The sequence below is a fragment of the Corvus cornix genome, chromosome 2 (assembly GCF_000738735.6).
Source record: "Corvus cornix cornix isolate S_Up_H32 chromosome 2, ASM73873v5, whole genome shotgun sequence".
NCBI lineage: Eukaryota > Metazoa > Chordata > Aves > Passeriformes > Corvidae > Corvus > Corvus cornix.
In genome coordinates, this window is record NC_046333.1 from 21,397,678 (window position 1) to 21,419,005 (window position 21,328).

At 38.8% G+C, this 21,328-nt stretch overlaps 1 protein-coding gene across 1 annotated transcript in view; it reads right to left on the reverse strand.

Moving 5' to 3' along the window:
* Positions 1–14,322: 14,322 nt before the first annotated feature.
* The window catches only part of TGFBR1 (transforming growth factor beta receptor 1), a 34,957-nt gene continuing 27,951 nt past the window's right edge, over positions 14,323–21,328 (reverse strand). Inside the window, exons 7-9 of the mRNA XM_039548946.1 lie at positions 20,859–20,983; positions 20,077–20,207; positions 14,323–18,694 (exon numbers count right to left, since the gene is read on the reverse strand). Of these exons, the coding sequence (XP_039404880.1) occupies positions 18,569–18,694; positions 20,077–20,207; positions 20,859–20,983 (382 nt within the window). The 3' untranslated portion in view covers positions 14,323–18,568. The remainder of the gene's footprint in view (positions 18,695–20,076; positions 20,208–20,858; positions 20,984–21,328) is intronic.

Here is a 21,328-nt window from a genome sequence, read left to right on the forward strand (position 1 = left end):
TCATTTGAGAACATTTCCTAAACATCAAGACTCATCTCCCATGTTCAAAACCTCTTAGTTTTCATCTCTTTCTAGCACAAAGTTCAAACTCCTTATTGCCTATCCAGTTTTCTGTGTGACAACTTCTTGTATTCTAAGATATAGTAGAAACAAACTGGGATTACGTATCATAGGCGTTATGGCCTCAAATGCTTCTAAGGAGACATAAAATGAGGATTTTTTTTACTTCACTTACCATGTATTTGCAGGAGAAATTCTGTTTGCTCTTGCCTTGGGCAGGCTCTTCATATGCTGCAGTGCTGTAGCCACGACCACCACAGCAACCTCCTGACACCACCACTCTCTGCTCCTTAAGGGTTTTTTCAAGAAAAGCTAACGAAAACAGTCTGTTCCAGTAATCAGACCCAGAGGAATTAGAGATACTATGAAAGAAGTGAGAAATAACAGTGTAGAAATAATTCCAAGAAAATTATTTATATATCCCTTCCTTTCTCTGTTGCTACTGCAGATGCTTGAGCGCATGACTGACGGCAGTAAATCTTGGCAAAATCTGTGCTTTGAGTAAAGTATAATTATAGAACTATTTTCTTCAGAAGAACATATAACAGAAGTCTGAGGAAGCACAGTGCAGAAAATACATCGCTAAATAAAATTACCTCAATCCCAAAAAACATAATATAATTAGCTTTACACACTTACACAGTAGTTTATGTGTTTTAATGTAGGTGTAGTGGGTTCAGTTTGTAACCAGGCAGAAACACCAAATTAGTGTAGTGGTTTTGGTTCAAAATATTCATTACCTACTTATTTACCTTCTGTGAGATAAGAATTAGGAGAAAGCAAAGCAGGCACAAAACTTAAAAGAATATAAAGAAGTTTATTAACAGACCTAAAAGAAAGGGAAAAAATTCAGACCAAACCTTCAGAACACTTCTCATCCCCCCACCTTTCTCCTTTCTCCCACTGACAATGTAAAAAGACAACCCTTGAGATTTTCAGTCAGTTTACCACTTCTATAATAACCTTTTCCAGTTCACTTAGGGAGAGGAGTCTCTCTTGCTCATGCTATGGAGACATCTCCACAAGAAATTCTCTCATGGCTTCAGTGTCACAGCGAGACAGCTGCCTGGGCTGGTTCTCTGCTCGCATGTGAGAGTCCCTTCCCTCGACTTACAGCTTTCCCCACAACTGCTTTTGAGGGTTCAATCTTGAGCTACTGGGGTACCATTTTAAGGATGAGCTGTTCAGAAACAAAGGTTCTCTTCACCTATCTCTGGGAGCATCTTCATCTCCAGGAACAGAGGTCTTGTCCTTCCGATTTGGAGCAAGAGTCCTCATCACTTCCATCTCTCCCTGTTCAAACTTCTCATCAAATTACAGCTGCTTCAGCATTTGCTTATTTCAGCACAGGTACTTTTGCTCACAATTACAGTCTGAATGCTCCACCCCCCCCAGGCTTTCATGGAATTACAACAGGTACTCTGATATATCACAGTCCATCACCACCCTAGCTTTACAACAGAATTTCAGCTTCTAAGAATCTCCTCTTTCTCCTCCCTCAGGGTTTCAGCTCTTCCTTCTTCACTGACTTTGGTGTCTCTATGGTGTTTTCTTCACCTTCCCCCTTCCTCAGACTTGGGAGAGGATTGATGTCTGCAGGCTTCATCTGTTCTGGAGGAAATTTACAGCACTAAAAGAGGGTTAATCTCACCTGGCCCCGCAGCTGGAGTTCACTTATCACTGTTGGTCCCATGATCTTTGCCAGGCAGCTTCAGCTGAATCTTCGGCCGCACTGGAAGGGGGTGGTGTGGAGCCAGGCCGTGCTGCCTGCACGGAGCAGGGCTGTGGGGCCGCGGGTGGAACAGGGCCGCACGGCTCCAGGATGGCTGAGTCCCAGCCCCCAGTTACCTGTCCAAAGGCCGGAAGCAAGAGAGGCTTTCCAGGCGTTTGTTCATTCTTAAATGTGGATCACAGAGGCATGTCAAGCTCTTTAAGTGGCTTAAAAGTTGCCAATATTCACACTAGCCAGTTGATTGGTTCTGTTAGGTCATAGAGGAAGCTGTAAGCACCTCTTTGCAGGAGAATCACTTCCTAGCTATGCTAACCCATGATATTTACAAAATTAAATAATACTCCATTTACAACTCGTGTTAATGATTTTAAACAACTATTAAACTGTTTAAATTATTAAAATACTTTTGTAATAATTTAAATTATTCTTAAAATGACTGTTCAATGATTTTATTATTTAATCTTAATTCTCAAGAGAAAAAAATCAGGAAGGTTTTGAAAAAGCATTATGAATAAAGGCAGTTAAGATTAAGAATCTTTTCTAGTAATATTTATTATTTATTGAGAAGTTATCCTTGCTAGGTTTCTGCCTTGTTCCTGTATCACGGTCTTTATAATCACCTCAGGCATCAGCACTTGTAATTAAAAGACCTACATTCTTTTGGGAAGTACAGTGCAACACAACAGACATTAAGGATTTCATCACAGTCATTTTATCATGTTTAGCCTTTTCTATGTACAAGTGAATGAATCATGAGCCACATCCTATCAATTGTGAGTTAATGTAGTAGGACTTCTGATGAGATTACGGTGTTATTCCTGAAACGAAATACCATATAGTGTTTTGTATGCAACATGAGTTGTCCAATAAATTCTACATATTCCTCACAGCAGATTTATTAGCTTCAAGAATAATAGGTTACTTTTAATTCGGAATTTGTCATGAAAGGGATTATTTTTCCAACAATGAACATTCCTTACTGAGGTCAGCAATGCAGTGGCACAATTAATGCAGATATTTTTATTTTTTAATGCCCATGTGCTGTTGCTGGTTTACCTTCTAATCCAAATATTTTAATATGTGGATATACAAAACCATTTGCAACAAAAAGTAAAAAATTTAAACAGCTATAAATTATCAACAGTGTGTAGTTAAACAGTCACTCATTTTTGTGGTAGCAAGGCTGAATTTCTACTGCAATTTCTTGATGTCACATCTGATGCAATGAACTCTAAAAGAAAAAGGAAATTCTTCTCATTGACTTGTGTTACTATGCTTGCATTTGAAAATAATTTGATATGGCAGTAGTGGTTTGGTAAATCTATCAGCAGAGCTACTAATTAACTTCAGTGTTTGTTTTAAGAAAAAAAAAATCAAAACACATTCCTTGTTCCTTGTCAAATGATCCTTTTTGTGCCAATGACTATGAACTCACTGATCAGTAAGAGTTGTATTCTATGAAATCAGCTCCTTCTGGGTCTTATTGTAAAGAGCACTTTTCTGTTTCACCAACTCTCTTGGTTTAGCCCCAGGTAGCAGCCACGCCCCACACAGCCACTTGCTCACTCCCACATCAGCAGCACTGGGGAGAGACTTGGAAGGGTAAAAGGTGGAAAACTCATGGTTTGAGATGAAGAAAGTTTAATAGGAAAAGCAAAAGCCATGCACACAAGCAAAGCAAAACAATGAATTAATTCACTTCTTCCCATGGGCAGGTAGGTGTTCAGCCATCCCCAGGAGAGTAGGGCCCCATCACATGGTAACAAGTTGGGAACACGAACACCATCACTCCAAATGTCCCCCCCTTCCTCCTTCTTCCCCACACTTTATACCCTGAGCATGATGTCCTGTGGTCTGGAATATCCCTCTGGTCAGCTGGGCTCACCTGTCCTGGCTGTGTCTCCTCCCAACCTCCCAAGCACCCCACATTCCTTGCCAGCATGGCAGTATGGAAAGCAGAAAAGGCCTTGGCTCAGTGCAAGTCCTGTTCAGCAATAACAAAACATCTCTTAATTATCAACCCTGTGCTCAGCAGAAATCCAAAACAGCCCCATACCAGCCACTGTGAAGATAATGAACTCTACCCCAGCAAAAACCAGCACAACAACTTATTAAGTAAAATTGGGTTTGATTAGGATTTAAGTAAATGAATAAACTGTAAATAATTTGGACAGATTCGTAATGGCCACCCTTTTCCAGTCTCACAACCTGTAAGGGAGCCTGAATATTTGTTGTTTAATTTCAATCAGGGAAATGAAAGCCTCTGTATCACATCACATGTTCTTTTCTAAAATCTACTTAAGCAACAGCAAGCAAAACCAGAGATAACTATCTAAAAAGTTACAGGCTTATAAGAAAAAAGTGTTTCAAAGCTGCATAATTCAGATACTTCAAAAGTTCTTTTCTCTATCAAAAATTTCAAGTGAATTATAGACCTGAACAAAAATGAAGTACAACATAACTCCCTTTCCCCCCTAGAAAGAACTTTAAAAGGACATGACTAAGATTTTCTCATTAAGAGATAAATATCTGAAAAATCAGCCCTTTTAACTTGGAACTAATGATACCAGGATACACTCATGTTGAAGTAGTATGGCACTAAAAATATCAGCTTCTTTAAACTATGAATTTTTGAATCCCTTGTAGAAAAGAATCTCACAGCAACTTTCTTCACTTGCCACTGAGCTTTCCAGCTTCTGCATTGTGGCCTCTTCTTAAAAAAGAAAAAAAAAAAAGAAAAAAAAGTTTAATAATGACATGTATTTCTTTTCAGGCCTGGGGACATTTTAAGTAGATGTGTGTTAAGGACTTTGATTACTATTCTCTACAGTTTTTTTAGCATTTATAACAAGATCAAAGGCAGGAGATGTTGTCAGAATTTTAAAGTGGTGCACTGAGTGTTCTGCACAGTACATCACCTGGCTGCAGAATTGCAATGGGTTTTTGTACACAAATTCACTGCTGTTCAATTCTTAAGAAACAGTGTGTCTCCAATGCCTAAAGCAAAAATGTTTAGTTTTGGGGAAGAATAAGACTCATAAGAAGATTAGTTCCACTCTCAGTTAAAAGATTACTGCTATCTGGTGTCTTTGATCTTCAGCATGGAAAGTAGAGCTGGCAACTGTTTTTTCTCATTCTCTCTCTTCCAACAGTGCTGATCGTATCCAAAATATTTAATTCAATTGCAGCGGAATTAAAGTTGCAGCAAATATTATTTTCATAGGTCCAAACAGGAAGCTCAAAGAGTTGAGTAGCTCCCTAAACTAACTCATAAGAATGAAAAAATGAAATGTGTTTGTTATTGAGAAAAGCGAGCAAAGAACCTGGAAGTCCAACAGAAAATCTCTTTCATTCTTGTGTGCAAAGCACAGTATCACCCAGACTAGGGCCACCTTCTACCTCCATGAATTGAGTACAATAAGTCAATCACACAATTTTCTTTAGCAATCCCCTCTAGTCTGTGGACAACGATACACTACTGAATACCTGAAAATTAAAGATGACTTGAGAAGCTGAGATGGCTTCTAATACTGAATTGCAATTGTACATCACCTGTGGTATAGATGCATGGAGCATGGAAGACAGGAGACCTTACAGCACCTTCCAGTACCTGAAGGGAGCCTGCAAGAGAGTCCCTCCCTTGAGACGGACTTCATATAAGGGCATGGAGTGACAGGACAAGGGGGAGATGGCTTTAAAGTGAAAGAGAACAGGTTGAGTTCAGGTATGGGGAAAAAAATACTTCCTGTGAGGGTGGTGAGGCACTGGCACAGGTTGTCCAGAGAAGCTTGTCCAGGATGCTCCCTTCCTGGAAGTGTTCAAGGCTGGGTTGGATGGGGCTCTTAGCAACCTGGTCTAGTGCAAGGCATCCCTGCCCATGGCAGGGCTTGGAATATGGTGATCCTTAAGGTTCCTTCCAACCCAAACCATTCAATGACTCTAGCTACAATTGCATTTAAGTGTGAGCTACCATGGTTGTTTTGGTACCATACGTAGGCAGATCACTAAAAATAGCTCAGTAACTATCAAATCCAATCTTCCTTTCAGCAGAGTAAAAGTGTATCAAATTATTTATAGGCAGAGTAATCTCTTGTAACAAGATTTGTAAAATTTATTAATTCAGGTGTGAATGCTTCACAAGTATAATGTAAGTTCTGACAAAGTGTTTTGATTTGATGTTTTTACATTTTTGCTGTAAGACATGATTAACTCTCAACCTACCTACATCTACTAGTATTTTGCAGTAAAAATAGCAGTGCTGAGCCCCTTTGTGAGGTGCAAGAACAATCCAACAATGCCTAAACATGGGGGGAGATTTTTTCCCTCAGTTAAAACAAAGTAATCACTGAAATAAGGAGCAGATTTTAAGAAGAGTTTTGGAGTTCTTGACTGGCAGCTCTTAAAATTGCCCTTTCCTCCCCTCTCAGTATTAAGAAAATCTTATTGTCCAAAAACCAACTCGATTTTGCAATGAGTTTTAAATGCAATATCTGGAAAAGAAATACCTTATTTTAGATGTTCAGCATCAATAGGCACATATAATTGAGGCATTTGAGATTGATCCATTTTGTGACAGGCTTTGACAGCCAAACATGACAGAATTAGCAGTGCTGCAATAGGGCTTATGAAAAATAAGAAAAGTATCAGTAGTGGATTGTATTGTATCACACACAGAAAGAAAACAAAGCGTCTGGTCCATTTCCATACCTGCTTTTACTTCACCTAACTTAAATTTCCTCCAAGTCCATAGAGGTACTGAAGTTTGTAGAAGCTTGAGGATTTATTGCGAAGAAATTAATTGCCTCTGGTTGCAGCTTACCATGAAGCAGCCACATAAACCAGAGACAGACATCATTACATAGCAGTCAGTCTTGTTTCTTCCAGGTACCTGGAAGAATCTACCTACATGACTGTCAAGCTCTTGAGTTTGAAACTAAGGAAACAGAAAAAATGAAGACAGAGGCAACAAATAAGCATTGCCTGAACATGGCAGTCAAAGAAAATATAAACTGTGCCAATTTTTTACTATGTACATTGACAGAAAATTCCAGCTATTGCAGCCAGGAGAATAAAGGCGTTAAAAAAAAAAAAAGAAAAATAAACAATGTAGCCACAACCTGATATTTTTATCTGTTCAGCAAGTCCTTTTTCTCTATAAACTTTTAAATTTATCAGTAAATAAGACACATACAAAACTGAGTGTAGGAGATGCCAAACTTCAAGCTTGTATAGTGCAATAAAGAACTAGACTGAGACTAATAAAAATATTTTACAAGAAATGAATGCTTGTTATCACCTGCACAGAATGGTACTGTGTCTTTGTAGATAAGGAGATTTTTTGGCAAGGAAATATCACATTTAGCTCTAAATAACACAGTCAGTTGTAATAAAACCAGAACTGAAATACCAAAAAACCTCAGCAGCATGAATACAATAAATCATATGGCAACCATGCCAAAATGCTTGCTGTATCCAGACAGATTTGTAATTACACAACAAACATGTGAAAAGTAGTTTTGTATTTATTAGTCTGTGTATTAATTACATTAACCAGAATAATAGAAATTAAAACACCTGTACCTTGAAAATATGGGCTTTTCAATCTTCCAATTATGGATGTGGCTAAAACAAAATGCAACAACCTGGCTTACAGAGAGTGCAGTCCTGCATGTCACTTCTCCACTGGACTCCTGGAACAAGACAGGAGAGGACTGTGCTGTAAACCCAGGGAAAACACCAGTAGCAGGAGACCTCCTGGCTGAACAAGCATCCCCTTCCCAAGGGATCCAAGCGTAGCTTTGCTAATTGCAGCCGTGATATGACTGTGCATGCACAAAAACATACCTGAATGGAAACCTTACATTTTCCAGCCGGGAACGCACAAATGTTACGGTGGGGAGTCTGGAATCATTAGCAATGCTATAATTTTCCTGACTGCAGCAAATCTTTGTCCTATCTACAGAGAGGGTCCTCACATTCCCTGATACACTACTTGGCTACGCTTTCACTGTGTATTTGTCTCACATGAATTAATGTGGTCCTTTCCTGAGTAGCTGCAGGGCTAATCAGAGCATGCAGTGGGAGACTAAAACATGGGCTGTGTCTGCCCACAGATAGGTTAAAGCTGCCCAGCATTACTTGCTACAAGATAAAGTTATCTGTGGTTTGCTGTGAAAGCAAAGGAAGAAGCCTCATCACAGACTAGGATGCCAAAGCTCACTGCTTTTTCTGGCTCCCATAAGCCATCAGCAAGATGTCCTTCACAGACTGGAATAATCTGGGATAACTTTTCCCCCACATTCACAGCAGAAACATAACCTACTACATCAGTCTCTTCCAGCTTATTCTCTGTCCTTTCACTGTAGATGTCTGATATATAAAAAGAGTCATGGCTTTCCTCCTAGATATAGAGCATGTTCCCCTTCAGTGGCTTTCATTTCACTCCTCTTTTCTGTACTGGGGAGCTGTGCTTTCTCTGTATCTCGGTGTTCCAGCTGCCTAGATTACAACAAGCCATGTTTTCGCATGGCTTTGTTGCTGTAGTTCAAAGTCCATATGAAAAAAACTGAATCTGGATTGATTTTCTGTATGGAAGACCAAAAATTACAGTATAGACAATGCACTGCTTGTGCTATCTTCAACATCGCCCTCAAAATAGGATGTGTCAGCAAAATTCTGTCTAGCACCTCGTCGTATGCACAGATGGCATGAGAACTGCAGTGATATAGCTTTGTTTCTTTCTTTCTCACTTTCTTAGTCTTGAATTTTCATCCTTGATTTGTCATATCCATGTCTTTTGAATTTTTATTGTACGTTCATGTGTTTGCACAGCCATTCCTTTATTAGACCTTTAAAAATACCTGCCTTACCTTCCTTACTATGACAATTTTCTCCCTATAATTATTTTTAGCTTGTCAGATGACTCCCAAGCCTTCCTTAGGGAAGAGAGATGAGTTCTTTTCTCAGGGTGTGTGTTTCACTGTCTCACCTGTTAATAGATGGATATTTGTCTACTTGAGTGGAGGTACTTGACCAGGTAAAAAGCCATCAATCCACACTAAATTGTGCCTAAGCAACACCAAGCAATGGAAAACTGTCTCACCTCCTATCTTCTCTGTGATCGCCTTTGACTTCAGATAAACCCTCCTTGCTTTTAAGGAACTTTTCCAATGCGCTTCTTTGAGAAGGGCCTGACATGAAAATCTTTGCTTAAGAATCAGCTTTGGTTTCTTCCATCAATTCTGCAAAGTTTGAGAAAACTGAGATGAGCAATGTCCCTTCAGCCTGGCCACCTTTTTCAGGCCCACAATCACATATTCTGCAAGGACTTGTAGCTCCAGCTTCCCAAATGTCAGGATTCATCTAGGGAGACAGTTTGAAAGACGCTGACAGGGAGCCAGAAAAAGCACACAGGTCCCTATTTGAGGGATTGATTCATAACCTAATCAGTCACTCATAAGTAAAACATCTGTAATAATTTATAAAGTTCCTGTACTCCAGCTTAGGCTCAGTAAACAGGTCACTGGAGAGATGACACCTTCCTGAACTTTGGCCTATATACATCACATCCAATTGTGCTCAAAACTATAAGGAAAAACAACCTCATGAAAACACACAGTCCTCCCAGGGACCAGACCCCTGCCAGAGCACTTCTGCCTCAGGAATCAGTCACAGACGAGTCTTGGAAGCTCCTTAAACACCACTGCTGCTTCAGAAGCCTGCCTTTGCCTTGGGCGGACTGGCTAATTTTTCCAATACCACTTAGATAAGGCATGTGGCTGCAACTAAAACCCTCAGGAGTGCAGAAAAAGAAAATCTTCAAATTTCTTCTAAATCTCTTCGCTTCCTGATCAAATATGAATCTGCAAGAGCTCAGTCACCATGTGTAAGTCTTGTCATAACCCAGGACTGTATTAACCTCTAAATGAGAAATTCAAACAAATCCAGATCTATAAATACTATAATTTCTCATAATTTATACCAGGGTGTAGCTGCCTTAGGAATCACGCCTAACAGATGGACACTGAAGGAAGCACGTGTTGGTATATATTGAAGCTAAGGAGCTTCAAAGTGCCATCACTGGTCTTTTGATTTGATTCTACTTTTACCTCTATCTTTTTGGCTTTCCTATGGGCTGTTGTAAACAAAGTATTCTTTAAAACATAGATTTTAAGAATTCCAACCAGAACAGCTTTCTATCTTTTCACAGTTAAAACAGGGATGACATGGTAATGATCCTTTCACCCCAGATAACACCAAATGATCTCTAGTCTTGTTATCCCTCTTCCTTTTCCACCTAAGCAATTTCATTAAAGGAATTCTATCTAGCTTGAGTTCAGATATTTTCCAGGATGGTATCATAAACCAATACAGAGGTCTACTTCTCTAAGTCACTCCATGAAATCTTGCAATCACAACTTATTTCAAACAGAAAGTTATATAGAAGAAACAGCGCATTACAGTTTGCTGTATTTTACTATACACTTTAGAACTGCTTTATGTGTAAAAATTGAGAAGAGGTTTTGAACATTAAGGATGCTGGAGTCACAGTCCATATCAATAAAGATGTTTTACTCTGAAAACTTCAAGCACACAACAGAGATGTTTCACCCTGTAAATCTGGAGCAGTAAGGGGCCAAAGCAAAAGCAAAACAACCACGTGTGAGGTATTCTGTGTGAAGGGGTGCACAAACAAGGGAGCTTGTGTCAAGAATGGTCAGTGAGAATTCTTCTCCCCTCATCCACAAAAATGGTAGGACTTCAATGTGGGCGAGACCCACTGCTGGGTAAAATTTCTCAGTAAAGTCTCCAAGAGCCAGGCTGTACAAAAGGTAAGAAAAGCTCAAGAAATCAGAGAGAAAAGGAACCTTTTCAAATGAACTAAACCAAAACAACTGCCTCCAGCTTTCCAAGTGGCTTTCTGACATAGAGTAGGAAGTGGAACTGTGGGGAGACAGGGAGAACTGAGTGCCAGTGACTCAGCACACACGATAGCAGGCAGAATTTTGCATTAGCTAAAACAGAGGGGTGAAGTAAGCAAGTGAGCAAGATGAGTGCTGGAATTGTCTTTCTCTATACTACAGCACTAAATACACACAAAATGTGACAAAGAAATACCAAGGTAATTATTCCCAACAGAGAAGATCCACTGGATGGAAAAACCCCCAAGCTGTCATTCAGCTTCTAAAAATGAGTGGCATGATGTGAAAAACAGTGACACCTAAACATTTATCAGTTGAACCACATATTAAATAAGTTCCTTTAACTTCAGCCAGGTTTCAAATGGTCTGAAGAAAACATCTGTCTTTAATTTAAAGGGTATCACATATACTGCCTGTAGCATAAATTATTTCTTTTTAAAACAATTGAAAATTATTTTCAGCTGCTGAATGCAACATCTTTGGAAGAGGAAACAACAAAACACACATCTGGCCACATAAAACTGCAAAAATGGCTGCAGCAACACATCATTATGAAGGAAGAAATCATGAAGAGCCTAAACCATGTAATATTGCTTTTGTGCTAGAACTCAAAGACTAGCAGAACAATGGACAGAGACAGGTTTCTTTCCTGGAACTTTTCTTTAAAATGTCTTAACCATTTGTAGAGTTACACTGAGATTATCTGTATACAAGCTTTCAGGTAAATTTTACCACGTGAGTTTCCTCAGTATTGTACTTCAAGCCTCCTGCAACTGCAGCAATAGTAAAGGCAGCAAAACATCCACCTCTCCTTCTCAAGCATCCTCTTCACTGAGGAACCAGAAGAGTTGGGCTTTAGGAGAGAAGCTGTGAGCTTACTGTACATACTGACAACACAGCCTGGAGAAGTTAAAAAAGGAATGCTGTAATATATTTTTCTTTGCACTATTCCCTTCTCCTTCTTGAAGTACACAGAATCACAGAATTGTTGGGGTTGAAAGGGACCCCTGAAGATCTCTTAGCCCAACCCCCCTGCCAAGGCAGGGTCTCCTAGAGCAGGTTACACAGGAAGGTGTCCAGGTAGGTTTTCGGTGTCTTCAGTGAGGGAGAAGTTCAGTGCTGTTCAGAGTGTTTAGAGAAAGGGCTGTGCTTACCTACTGTACCAGCAATGATACGAGGCTCAGGAGGCTGCACGCCTGTGATCATGTGAGCCTCAGCACAAGGAGGCTTTGCAAGAGATGGAAATTAGCAATTTGACAATATTATTGGAGTGAAGAGACCAACAGTCCATGGGCCTTTCAGACCTCGATAGATGGAAATTAGGATCTCTGTAAGGTCTAATGTCTCCCGATATAAAAATTTAAAGCCTTCTAACATCTAGTGTGGGAAAGAGTTACCTTTGCAAAAAAAAAAAACCACAGCAAAGCAGTTTCCTGAACAAAGGTAAGAAAAAGGTAGCTCACTTTCATGGAGAATTGTCCAAAGAGGTTCAGGAACTGAATCTCACTGACCCTTCAGGTAACAGCGACAGAAAACTCTCTTCATGGAAGGAGATGTAGGTCAGAGAGTCCAAGCCACAGGAGGGCAATAACGAAAGAAAGCACAGCCTGATTCCACTCTTTGGAAACACGTAAGAATCAGACAGCAACCATGGTATCACAGAATTCTTGCCATTTTTACCCCATTACTATACTAATTAAGAGTTCGAACACTAGAACTACACACGTTTCCCACGCCCACAGCATAAGGGAATGGGAAAAATGCATGAATGCAAATTAGCATCTGGGGATGTCCAGAGCAATAGATAAGCTATTGAAACTCAGCCAACTTGGAATTTATCACCAACTCTTGTTTTACAACATCTTAAGACTGTTACTTATTGCCTCTGCTTTCTAGGCTTTTAGATATTTAATATAATACCACAATAAATAGAGGTAATGATTTCAGGTACCATTTCATCTCAGAGACTGGGGATTTAAATCTTATTTTCAAGAAACTCTGAGGAAGACTTAAGGGTGTGGGTTTCTTGAGCACTACTGGATTTTATTTGCAGCCCAGTCAAGTTGACAAAGGAAATGCTGTGCCAACGTATCATTTTTTCCAGCCTGGAAGGCTTGGGAACAATTCTAGCCACTCCAAGATAGATCTATGAGACTCAAAACAGCAGCCCCTCATGTCAGTAAGGGAGTTTGCAGTAATTCTTCATCAGCAAAACAAGGAACACTGCTAGTTCCAGCTGAAACGTTATGGCTTGGCTGGATAGATAAAGAAAGCTAGTAAGAGCACTGAGTGAGAAATTTGGAATTTCTGATTTCCTATTTAAAAGGAATCTATTTTCTGCCAGGACCACCCTTACGCTATACTACAATTACTGGGTACCTCCCTGTACATCAGTTACCAATGCCACAAAAATTGATAAAAGGAAAGTTGCAGTACTTACTTGGTACTGCATAGAAGTGGTTTGTTCATATACTCTTTAGTTATGCTGCACCTACAGAAAATATTCATTGCTTGGCTGCAGTGGGTGTTAAAAAGAACCCCTTTCAACAGTCCCATGCTTTAAAAATTAAAAAAAAAATTATACCAGGCAAAAGAGCCAGCTGAAATTCTGCCACTCTTTATGCTGACTTGCAATCCAAATCAGCATGCAGATCTCCTGAATTCAGTGTCTCCTCTAAAGTGATCCTAAAACACCCTCCCATTTAAGTTACTTGTGGTAATCGTTGTTGTTTATGAATTTTCATTTGTTAGACTCAGGCCCTCAAAGCACGAAACAGAGAAAACTACTTAACGAAAATGAATTTTGGGAGACAGCAACATCACTATGCTAGTTCCAGGCCACACATTTCCTCTACTAGTAAATACAGTAGAGGGATTCAGGATTGTACTGAGTTTTGTTTGCTTACCATGGTAGCAAAGGCCTTCCTTTAGCCACTCATGGGAGAGGGATGTGTTCTCAGCCAAATAATCACAGCTCCTGTAAAAGCATTTGAAAGGAAGGCAGTGTTTTGACATAGCCATAGGCTTTCTCTGGACACCTTATGGCTTCTGATTGCGGAGAAAGTTTGCTGGAGAAAGTAATTTTGGCAATTCTGTCTGAGCCAAAACTTACGCAAGGGCAAGATGTCCTATTTTTGTTGTGTCTAAATCTCCACTTCCCTTCAGAAATGTAGCACCAGCCTGAAACTGAGTTTTGCACAGAAACAATCCACTCCAACACAAGCTCATTTTACTTGCTGTTCTGGGATGCACTGAGGTGCTGAGCTGCTGAAGTAGTCTAAAATCCTCAGCAGCTCTGTTATTTCTATGCAAATATAAAAGTAGAGAGGACACAATTTGTCATTACTGGTTTTGTCCAGGAGATGAGAGACACCAGCAAGGTTCTTATACCAACATTACTATAGGAGGCAAGGAAGAGCAGGCACTTTGTCATTATGTGCACAGATGAGGTGGATTGCCTCGGCAGTAGCAAATCTCTTTAGCATTTTTGTACTAGAAGAAATTCCTTCTGAGAAATGAATTCACAGTAAACCCACATTTTAGCAGGTAGGAACATCACACACAAATCCATATCTTCCTGCAACTTCTAGTTCTGAAAGACAACTCGCGCATTTTGAAAAAAGTTATTTATTTTCACTGCTTTAATCTCTCTACTGTAGTGTTAGCACTTAACATAAGCATCCACTCTTCTACTGTCCTATTTACAATCCATTGAAATGTATACTCTACAAATACAATACATATTTTCAGAAATGTAAGGGAAATGCACATTTTGGTAAGGTTTAAAAAAGTGACACTCATCTGTACAGGATCTTCAAATCATCCAAAAAGTAAAATTTACAAGGCAGTATCCACACAGCTATGTAAGGGCAGGTGCTACAGTGACAAAGCAGCAAACTTGCTAATACAATAAAATACTGAAAATTAAAGTGTTTTGGGGCACCAGATATTACACTTAGTACCACTGAAGTTGTAAATTTAGTAATACCCATATTTCTAGAAACACGAAACTACAAACCTGGAGAACATTCTGAAAAATATTAAACATTATATACACATGAGGTAAATGTACCTTGGTCTTTTAAGAGGTAATTTGAGTTTAAAGCAACCGATATGGTGAAGGGGTTTTTTTGTTTGTTTGTTTTTTAAACAAAATGATTAACACCTTGCAATCATTTCAATGGCACAATATAAACAAGGAACTAACTAAAAGGTGAATTTCATGGCAGTCACACTCAGAGCCATTACTGAAAAAATAAAATAGCCTCTTACTTCATTTGACACCTTCATGTCCCCATATAGTCAATCCCAACGTCTTTACCTATATACAAAGTCTTTCTTAGGACTACAAGCAGAACCATTGGAGGGTGACAGTGTGTCATACTTGGAAAGTCTGCTTGAGAAACATCCCAGAATTCCAGCTTTTAAGGTTGGAAGGTCCCTGAAGAATTCCAGCATTTCAAAAATGACATTTCAGGCTTTTCAGCATCAGACCATTTCCAGTGCTCCTTGTTCTCCATGTCCATATCCATCTGGTCACAAGTCTGTAAACCAAACTGAGGCTTCAATGCTACTAAAATGTAAAGTTGATTAAATCCACAAAAATTAAGTGAATGTATAATGTATGTAATATTTACAATAAACATTTGCATCAGTATTAATCAGAAACTGTTTTGGTATATACTTGAAATGATACAAAATTAATATTTTGAATGCTAAAATATTTTGGTCCCCCTGGATTTCCAAGAGCAGATCTGGTGATATTACAATCTTAATTTAAAAAATACTTATGTGTACCTGTGTCCATATATATAAGATATGATCTTACACAGGTAACATTTAAAGTTACATAATATATACAGACACAGCCTTTGTAAAAGGTGTTCAGTTCATATAATGGAAAAGAAGAACAAAGCTTGAAGTTGTGGTGTCAGAACTGAGGATACATATAGCTCTATTCAGAATTTTCCTGTTCTGCAGCCCAATAAGAATGATAAGGTTGTTCTAAAACACTATTCCTTATGTCATACACTGTATCAAGCATCCTTCTGTGTTCTGCTTTTGCAAGCTTCTATTACAGAGCTAAGTTTTGAACAAAATAAGAACAGTTGCTAGCAATTCAGGAGAATGAAGATTTGCAGGTGGTTGAGACAATATAACACATTTATATTGTTGACACAATCATCTGTGTGCCATGATGCTGTTCATCTGCCATACATCCTCTTTAAAATGCAACAGAACTGTTCCTTATATTTTAGGAAATTAAATGTTATGCTGATAAGGTTTTGTGGGTGCTAAAAAAGCCACTAAAAATTATTTGATGAATTATACTGCAAGCTCTCCTGTTACCATCAAAATTACTATGGACAGCTGAGGCGCTCCAGTAGCCTGATAGTTCTGAAGTAGGAGCTGTACCATTTGTATCTATGATAGGACCCCAGGACACCTATGAAAATTTGAAATGTAACAAAGTTACAAAATAAAAAATTAAATTGCTAACTTGGAAGCCTTTGAAATTAGCTTGGAAATCCTGACCTATTTTCATGATGACCCATTTTCTTCAAGTATCTCTACAGATACACAGAACTTGCTAGAGAGGCTGCCAAGTAGGTAGGCTTGGGAGTTACATTATATTCAAACATTTTTTTTGAACAGTCATAATTGAAAAACTCTGTGGTGCACAACTGTCCAAGTGCATAAAGGCATAGCTTACTTCAAATACCTACATGAAGTATTTTTTAGTCCAGCTTTCATTGACAGAGGCCTGAAGCACATAAGCCTGACTTGTCAGATAATGCTAAACAAACATAAGCATGACAGCTGTACCTATGTTTAAGCCTAAGCGGTTTCTAAGAGCTTCTCTTATTTTTCCCTTTTCTCCTGGATACTGTCTTCCAGTATGAATAAACTCATCCATTTTGTGGTTGAAAAAAGCATTTCATTATTTGCAGTTCAACCTCCAAGGATCTGTAATTCTGACATCATTTAAACCTATCTCCAAGCAAGCAGTAAGAATGTGGAACAAAAATTAAGTGTTAAGGCTTTTCTTGGGTAAGGCTTGCATCACCTATGTAGCCTCCTCTTCCTGGGCCCCATTCCTCCTCCTGCTTTAGCTGCCACACATCACAGGCCACGGAACAGAACCTCGATTGTGCTGCTGCCAGCAACCACCCTGCCACTGCCACCATCTTGGTGAGAAACTCTCAGTGGGTTCTATGCTGAGGGATGAAAAGGAAGCTAAGCTAAAGGTTGGCATGTGTGTTGCGTAATGGGATGGGTATTGATGTGTTCTGGAGAGTGGCAGGTTAGGCATATTAATTACCAGGCATATTTACAAACTGAAATACTACTGTTTTGGACGTTAAAGAAACCAAAGATCAACCAGACTCTCCCTAAAATTGCAATTAAAAAATATCCTGGTAACAGCAGGTCTTTGTTGTACATTTGGGCAGGAAGTAATTCGATTTCCAAACAAGTTTGTGAAAATCTTATGATACCCTTAAAAACTCAGGGAAATCTTGACTAAAGCCATGCATATTCTTCTGCGTTCTTATGACAACACAAGCCACCATAAGCTTTGTTCTTCTAACTATGAAGAGGATTGCTAGAATCCCCTGGCATTTGTATCCAAAGACCTGCAGCTCACCACCTTCTCTAGCTCACCACTTTGTGTATGAGGCACACACAACATACATGCACATAAAATTTATAAGCAGCTTTGACTTTTCTAGTACAAAAGCCCAAATAACCTTTCTATAATTATGGGTGCGCTTAATCCTTGTGTAATTGCAAATATTGTTCTTTGAGCCTTAAGACCCAGGAGAACTGCACAGAAAATGTGCTTTTCATACTTATTTAATGAAGCAAAATCTCCCTTAACATTTTACTCTTTCTACTTTTCTGAAGTAGATAGGTACTTCAAGCATTTTAGAAGTACCACTTGATAAAAAAATTTTCTATGTAATTATGACTCATAACTTGGCAATTACAAAATATGACAGTGAATTTACTAGCTTACACTATTTAAAACTCCTACAGTGGTTTCAATAGTCAGATTTTGGTAAAATTAAGATATTCCATGAATTATGTACTCACTGTTGCAATGAGTGAGAGTTAGATCTTAGCTAGGCAAAGGAACAATTTTCAACTTGAAACCAAAAGTACCATAGGCTTTGTACGTCCCTACTAATTTGCATTAAAAGACTCAAAAGTGGCACTTACTGGTGTAATACAATCTATTTTGAAGGCAATGTAATGTTCTGAAAAAGTGGAAAAAGCCCAGGAATTATGTATAAAGTATAGTTGCATAAGTTATGTTCCCACAACTGAATGAGGTCAATTTGTAAGTCAAGGTAAGAGTCCAAAAGATACACTACCTTAATAGCTAGCAAGGTATATACTCCAATAGTACATTCACAATCTGAATCAAGGAATCGAGACAGTGGTTCAGAATAGTCAATGTACCGGGCAGGAATAAAGTTGCTTTAAGAGCCATCAATGCACTGTAGAACAATATACTGAACCAGTTTCATTTTAGAAGTGACCTCCTACTTTTAGCACAGTTCACTAGCAAAGACCAGCTATCAACTTCCCAAATAAAAAATTATAGATTAATGAAACTAGAGTACATGATGTTTTGTAAGTAACCTGGAAAAGAGGTTCATAGTGCACAGAAAGACCCAACACAACTGTTTAGCACATCCACAAAAATCCTAATAAGCGACGTTCCTATGAAGTACTAAAAGGCAGCAATATCCTTCTGTTCCCCCAGTGAGGTAGAACAATTAACCTTCTTAAAACGTCACTCTGGTGCAGATAGGGATTTTTACAGTGTTCTTCGGTAGCAAATCCAGGATTACATCTTTATCCCCTCCTGTTGACTAAGTTGTGATAATGTTTTCTTAATGCGCAAAGCTGTCAGCCGAGCGGCTCCGTTGGCGTACCAGCATTCCCGCATAATTTTTGCCATCACTCGTAATGCCTGGGAAGGAAACACAAGTCATTATATGCACTGCTGTTCCAGTGTAGCCCATGTAACTGCTGCTCTGTCTTAGCCTCTTCAGGCATTTCTGAAGTCCACTACTAGTACTACAGCTGCATGGGACAGTATGCTGTTTAAAAAAAAAAAATTCTTACTTTATTTACAGAAAAGTAAAACTCTCTAAACACTGTAGAGCAAACCTGATATTTTTCACTAGACTTTTGGCCCATGAAAAAAAATATTTTAATGAAATATTAGTAGCTTGTCTGTACCTGTTTTCTGAATTTTCACATCAGACAAAAATACACTATTTTTTATTGTACCTGCAGCTAAGGAGTTATTTCAATGCACAGCAATTAAGTTTATGAGCTGTCTTCCTCAAATTGAAACTCTGTAAGGATTCTAAAAAGTTATGGAGTCTTTTTATCCTTCAAGCATCCATTCTTTGAAATCTGAATGCTTCTATGTGTTATTTGTAACAAAGCAAATAACAAATATGGCAGATGAAATAAAGTAACAGCTCTACATTCTAAAATACCATGAAAGCTGTATTACATTAGTCATTTAAATCCCAATAACTTCCCGTCTCACAGTTTGTTGGTGCATTCATCACCTTTCTCTCCTTCCTGTGCACCCTTGCCCAACTCTTATCTCAGCTGTGCATTCGTTCCACACATGCCACAGCCCAGGTTCCCTCCTCTGTCCAAAGCACCTCATTCCTATCAGTGCCTCCCTGCTCCTGTAGCCCACTGCAGCTGTTCCCCCAAGCTGTGAGTCAGAACGCACTGCAGGTAGCCCTCGCTGGGCTCCCAGAGCAATGCTATACAATATTCTCTCTGACCAGTTCGGGTCAGCTGTCCCGCCTCTGCTCCCTCATGCTCTTGTCCACTGCCAGCCTAGGTGAGAAACAGAGAATGCTTGAAGCTGTGCAAGCACCGTTCAGCAACAGCTAAACCATCAGTGTGCTATCAGACTATTTTGGTCACAAAACCAAAACACAGCATCGTGCAGCCTACTATGAAGGACACTGACTCAATGCCAGACAGACACCGTATAATTTATTTGCAATGATGCTTCCTGCATAATGTAGTTCAGACTAGATCTAATTTATATTAGCATCACCTATGCTTCACAGGAAAGGATCCTAGAATCCTCCATGCAGAGTTAGCTATTGACTTCTATGAAATTACATTTAATATACATAATATACTAATGTATAACCAAGGAACAATGCTTTTAATAAAGCCATAATGATTAGAATGAAATTAATTAAGTTCTCCTAGAAGCAGCTCTTCTCCCTTCAACAATAAGCATTTTAAGCCACTGACATCACTAAAAGCTCTAGTGTCCATTAAAGCAGCTTTAGCAAGGTTAGTTAATACCTCACAGCTCTGCCATCTGTTTGGAATATTGGGCCTTAACTTCTGTTCGCAGACAACTTTCCTCATTTCTTCAACAGAAGGGTCTGAAGGAACGAGGTCATAGTACGGCAACTGGTAATCTTCATGGATTCCTGTAATAGGTTGAAAATAGCTTAATTTTAGCTAACACCAGATGACATATTCTTCATTTTTTACTGTGTTCATTATCAGTACTCTACCAGGTTTTGGTTTTCATTTTTAAAAATTACATCACAACGACTGAGAAATAAATAAACAAAAATCCTTAACCATACCTTAGGAGTGTTTACATTACCCTTTAAGGATCCAAAATTTATAAAAATTGGAAGAGAGATAAGCTACATCAAGTCTTTCATATGCTATACTAAAAGCACGCTTCTTCAGAGCACATGGTTTATAACAGTATGCTTCATTTGAAATAAGGTACAGATGTTATCTGAACACATTATAGCTAGGTCTAGTGGCATTTGCCCCTCGCTCACAAGACTATTAAACTTTACCCCTTTTTCCCCTCTATGTAAATGTTTAGAGAAAAAATTAACACAGAAAAGAATATTTCCTATTTTCTTCAACAAGTATGGTTCGTCAGTCTAGAAAGAGGTTGAATAGACCAGTTATCATTTACAGGATTAACAATTAGAAAGTCCGAGATATACTGGCTATTACTTTGCACTGTTTTTTGAGCAAACTGTTTTCAGAACCTGAAAAAGTTTAAGTTACTTCTAATTCCTTAATATGACCCATTTTGTAAAGTTGCCACGTACCGCCAATTGAACACCGCCGAGCTATTTCCCAAAACACTAATCCCATTGCATAGATGTCTGCTCGTTTGAATGACTCGAAATGTTTCATATTTATCGAATCATCTAGAACTTCAGGAGCCATGTACCTGTTTGCAATTAAAAAAAGAAAAAAACCAGATTTAATTTCATAAACACTTAAGAGTAGAAAAAGTTCAGCACTAGTGATCAGCTCAAATCCAAAATAATGTGTTTTTGTGGAAAAGGAGATAAAGGAAAAACTGCTTCATTAAGGTTATCCAATCAGAGACCATTCAATGTAAAGGGATAAGTAAACTGAGAGGAACAAGCAAAGAAGTAGGGGGAATAAGTAAAATGTGAAACAATAAACAAGTAGAGCCATAAACCTGATAGACAAGGGACAACTGAGACAGCGACAAAGACCGAAAGTCTCCAGTTCCTAACTGATAGGCTATTAAGAAACTCCAGGCATA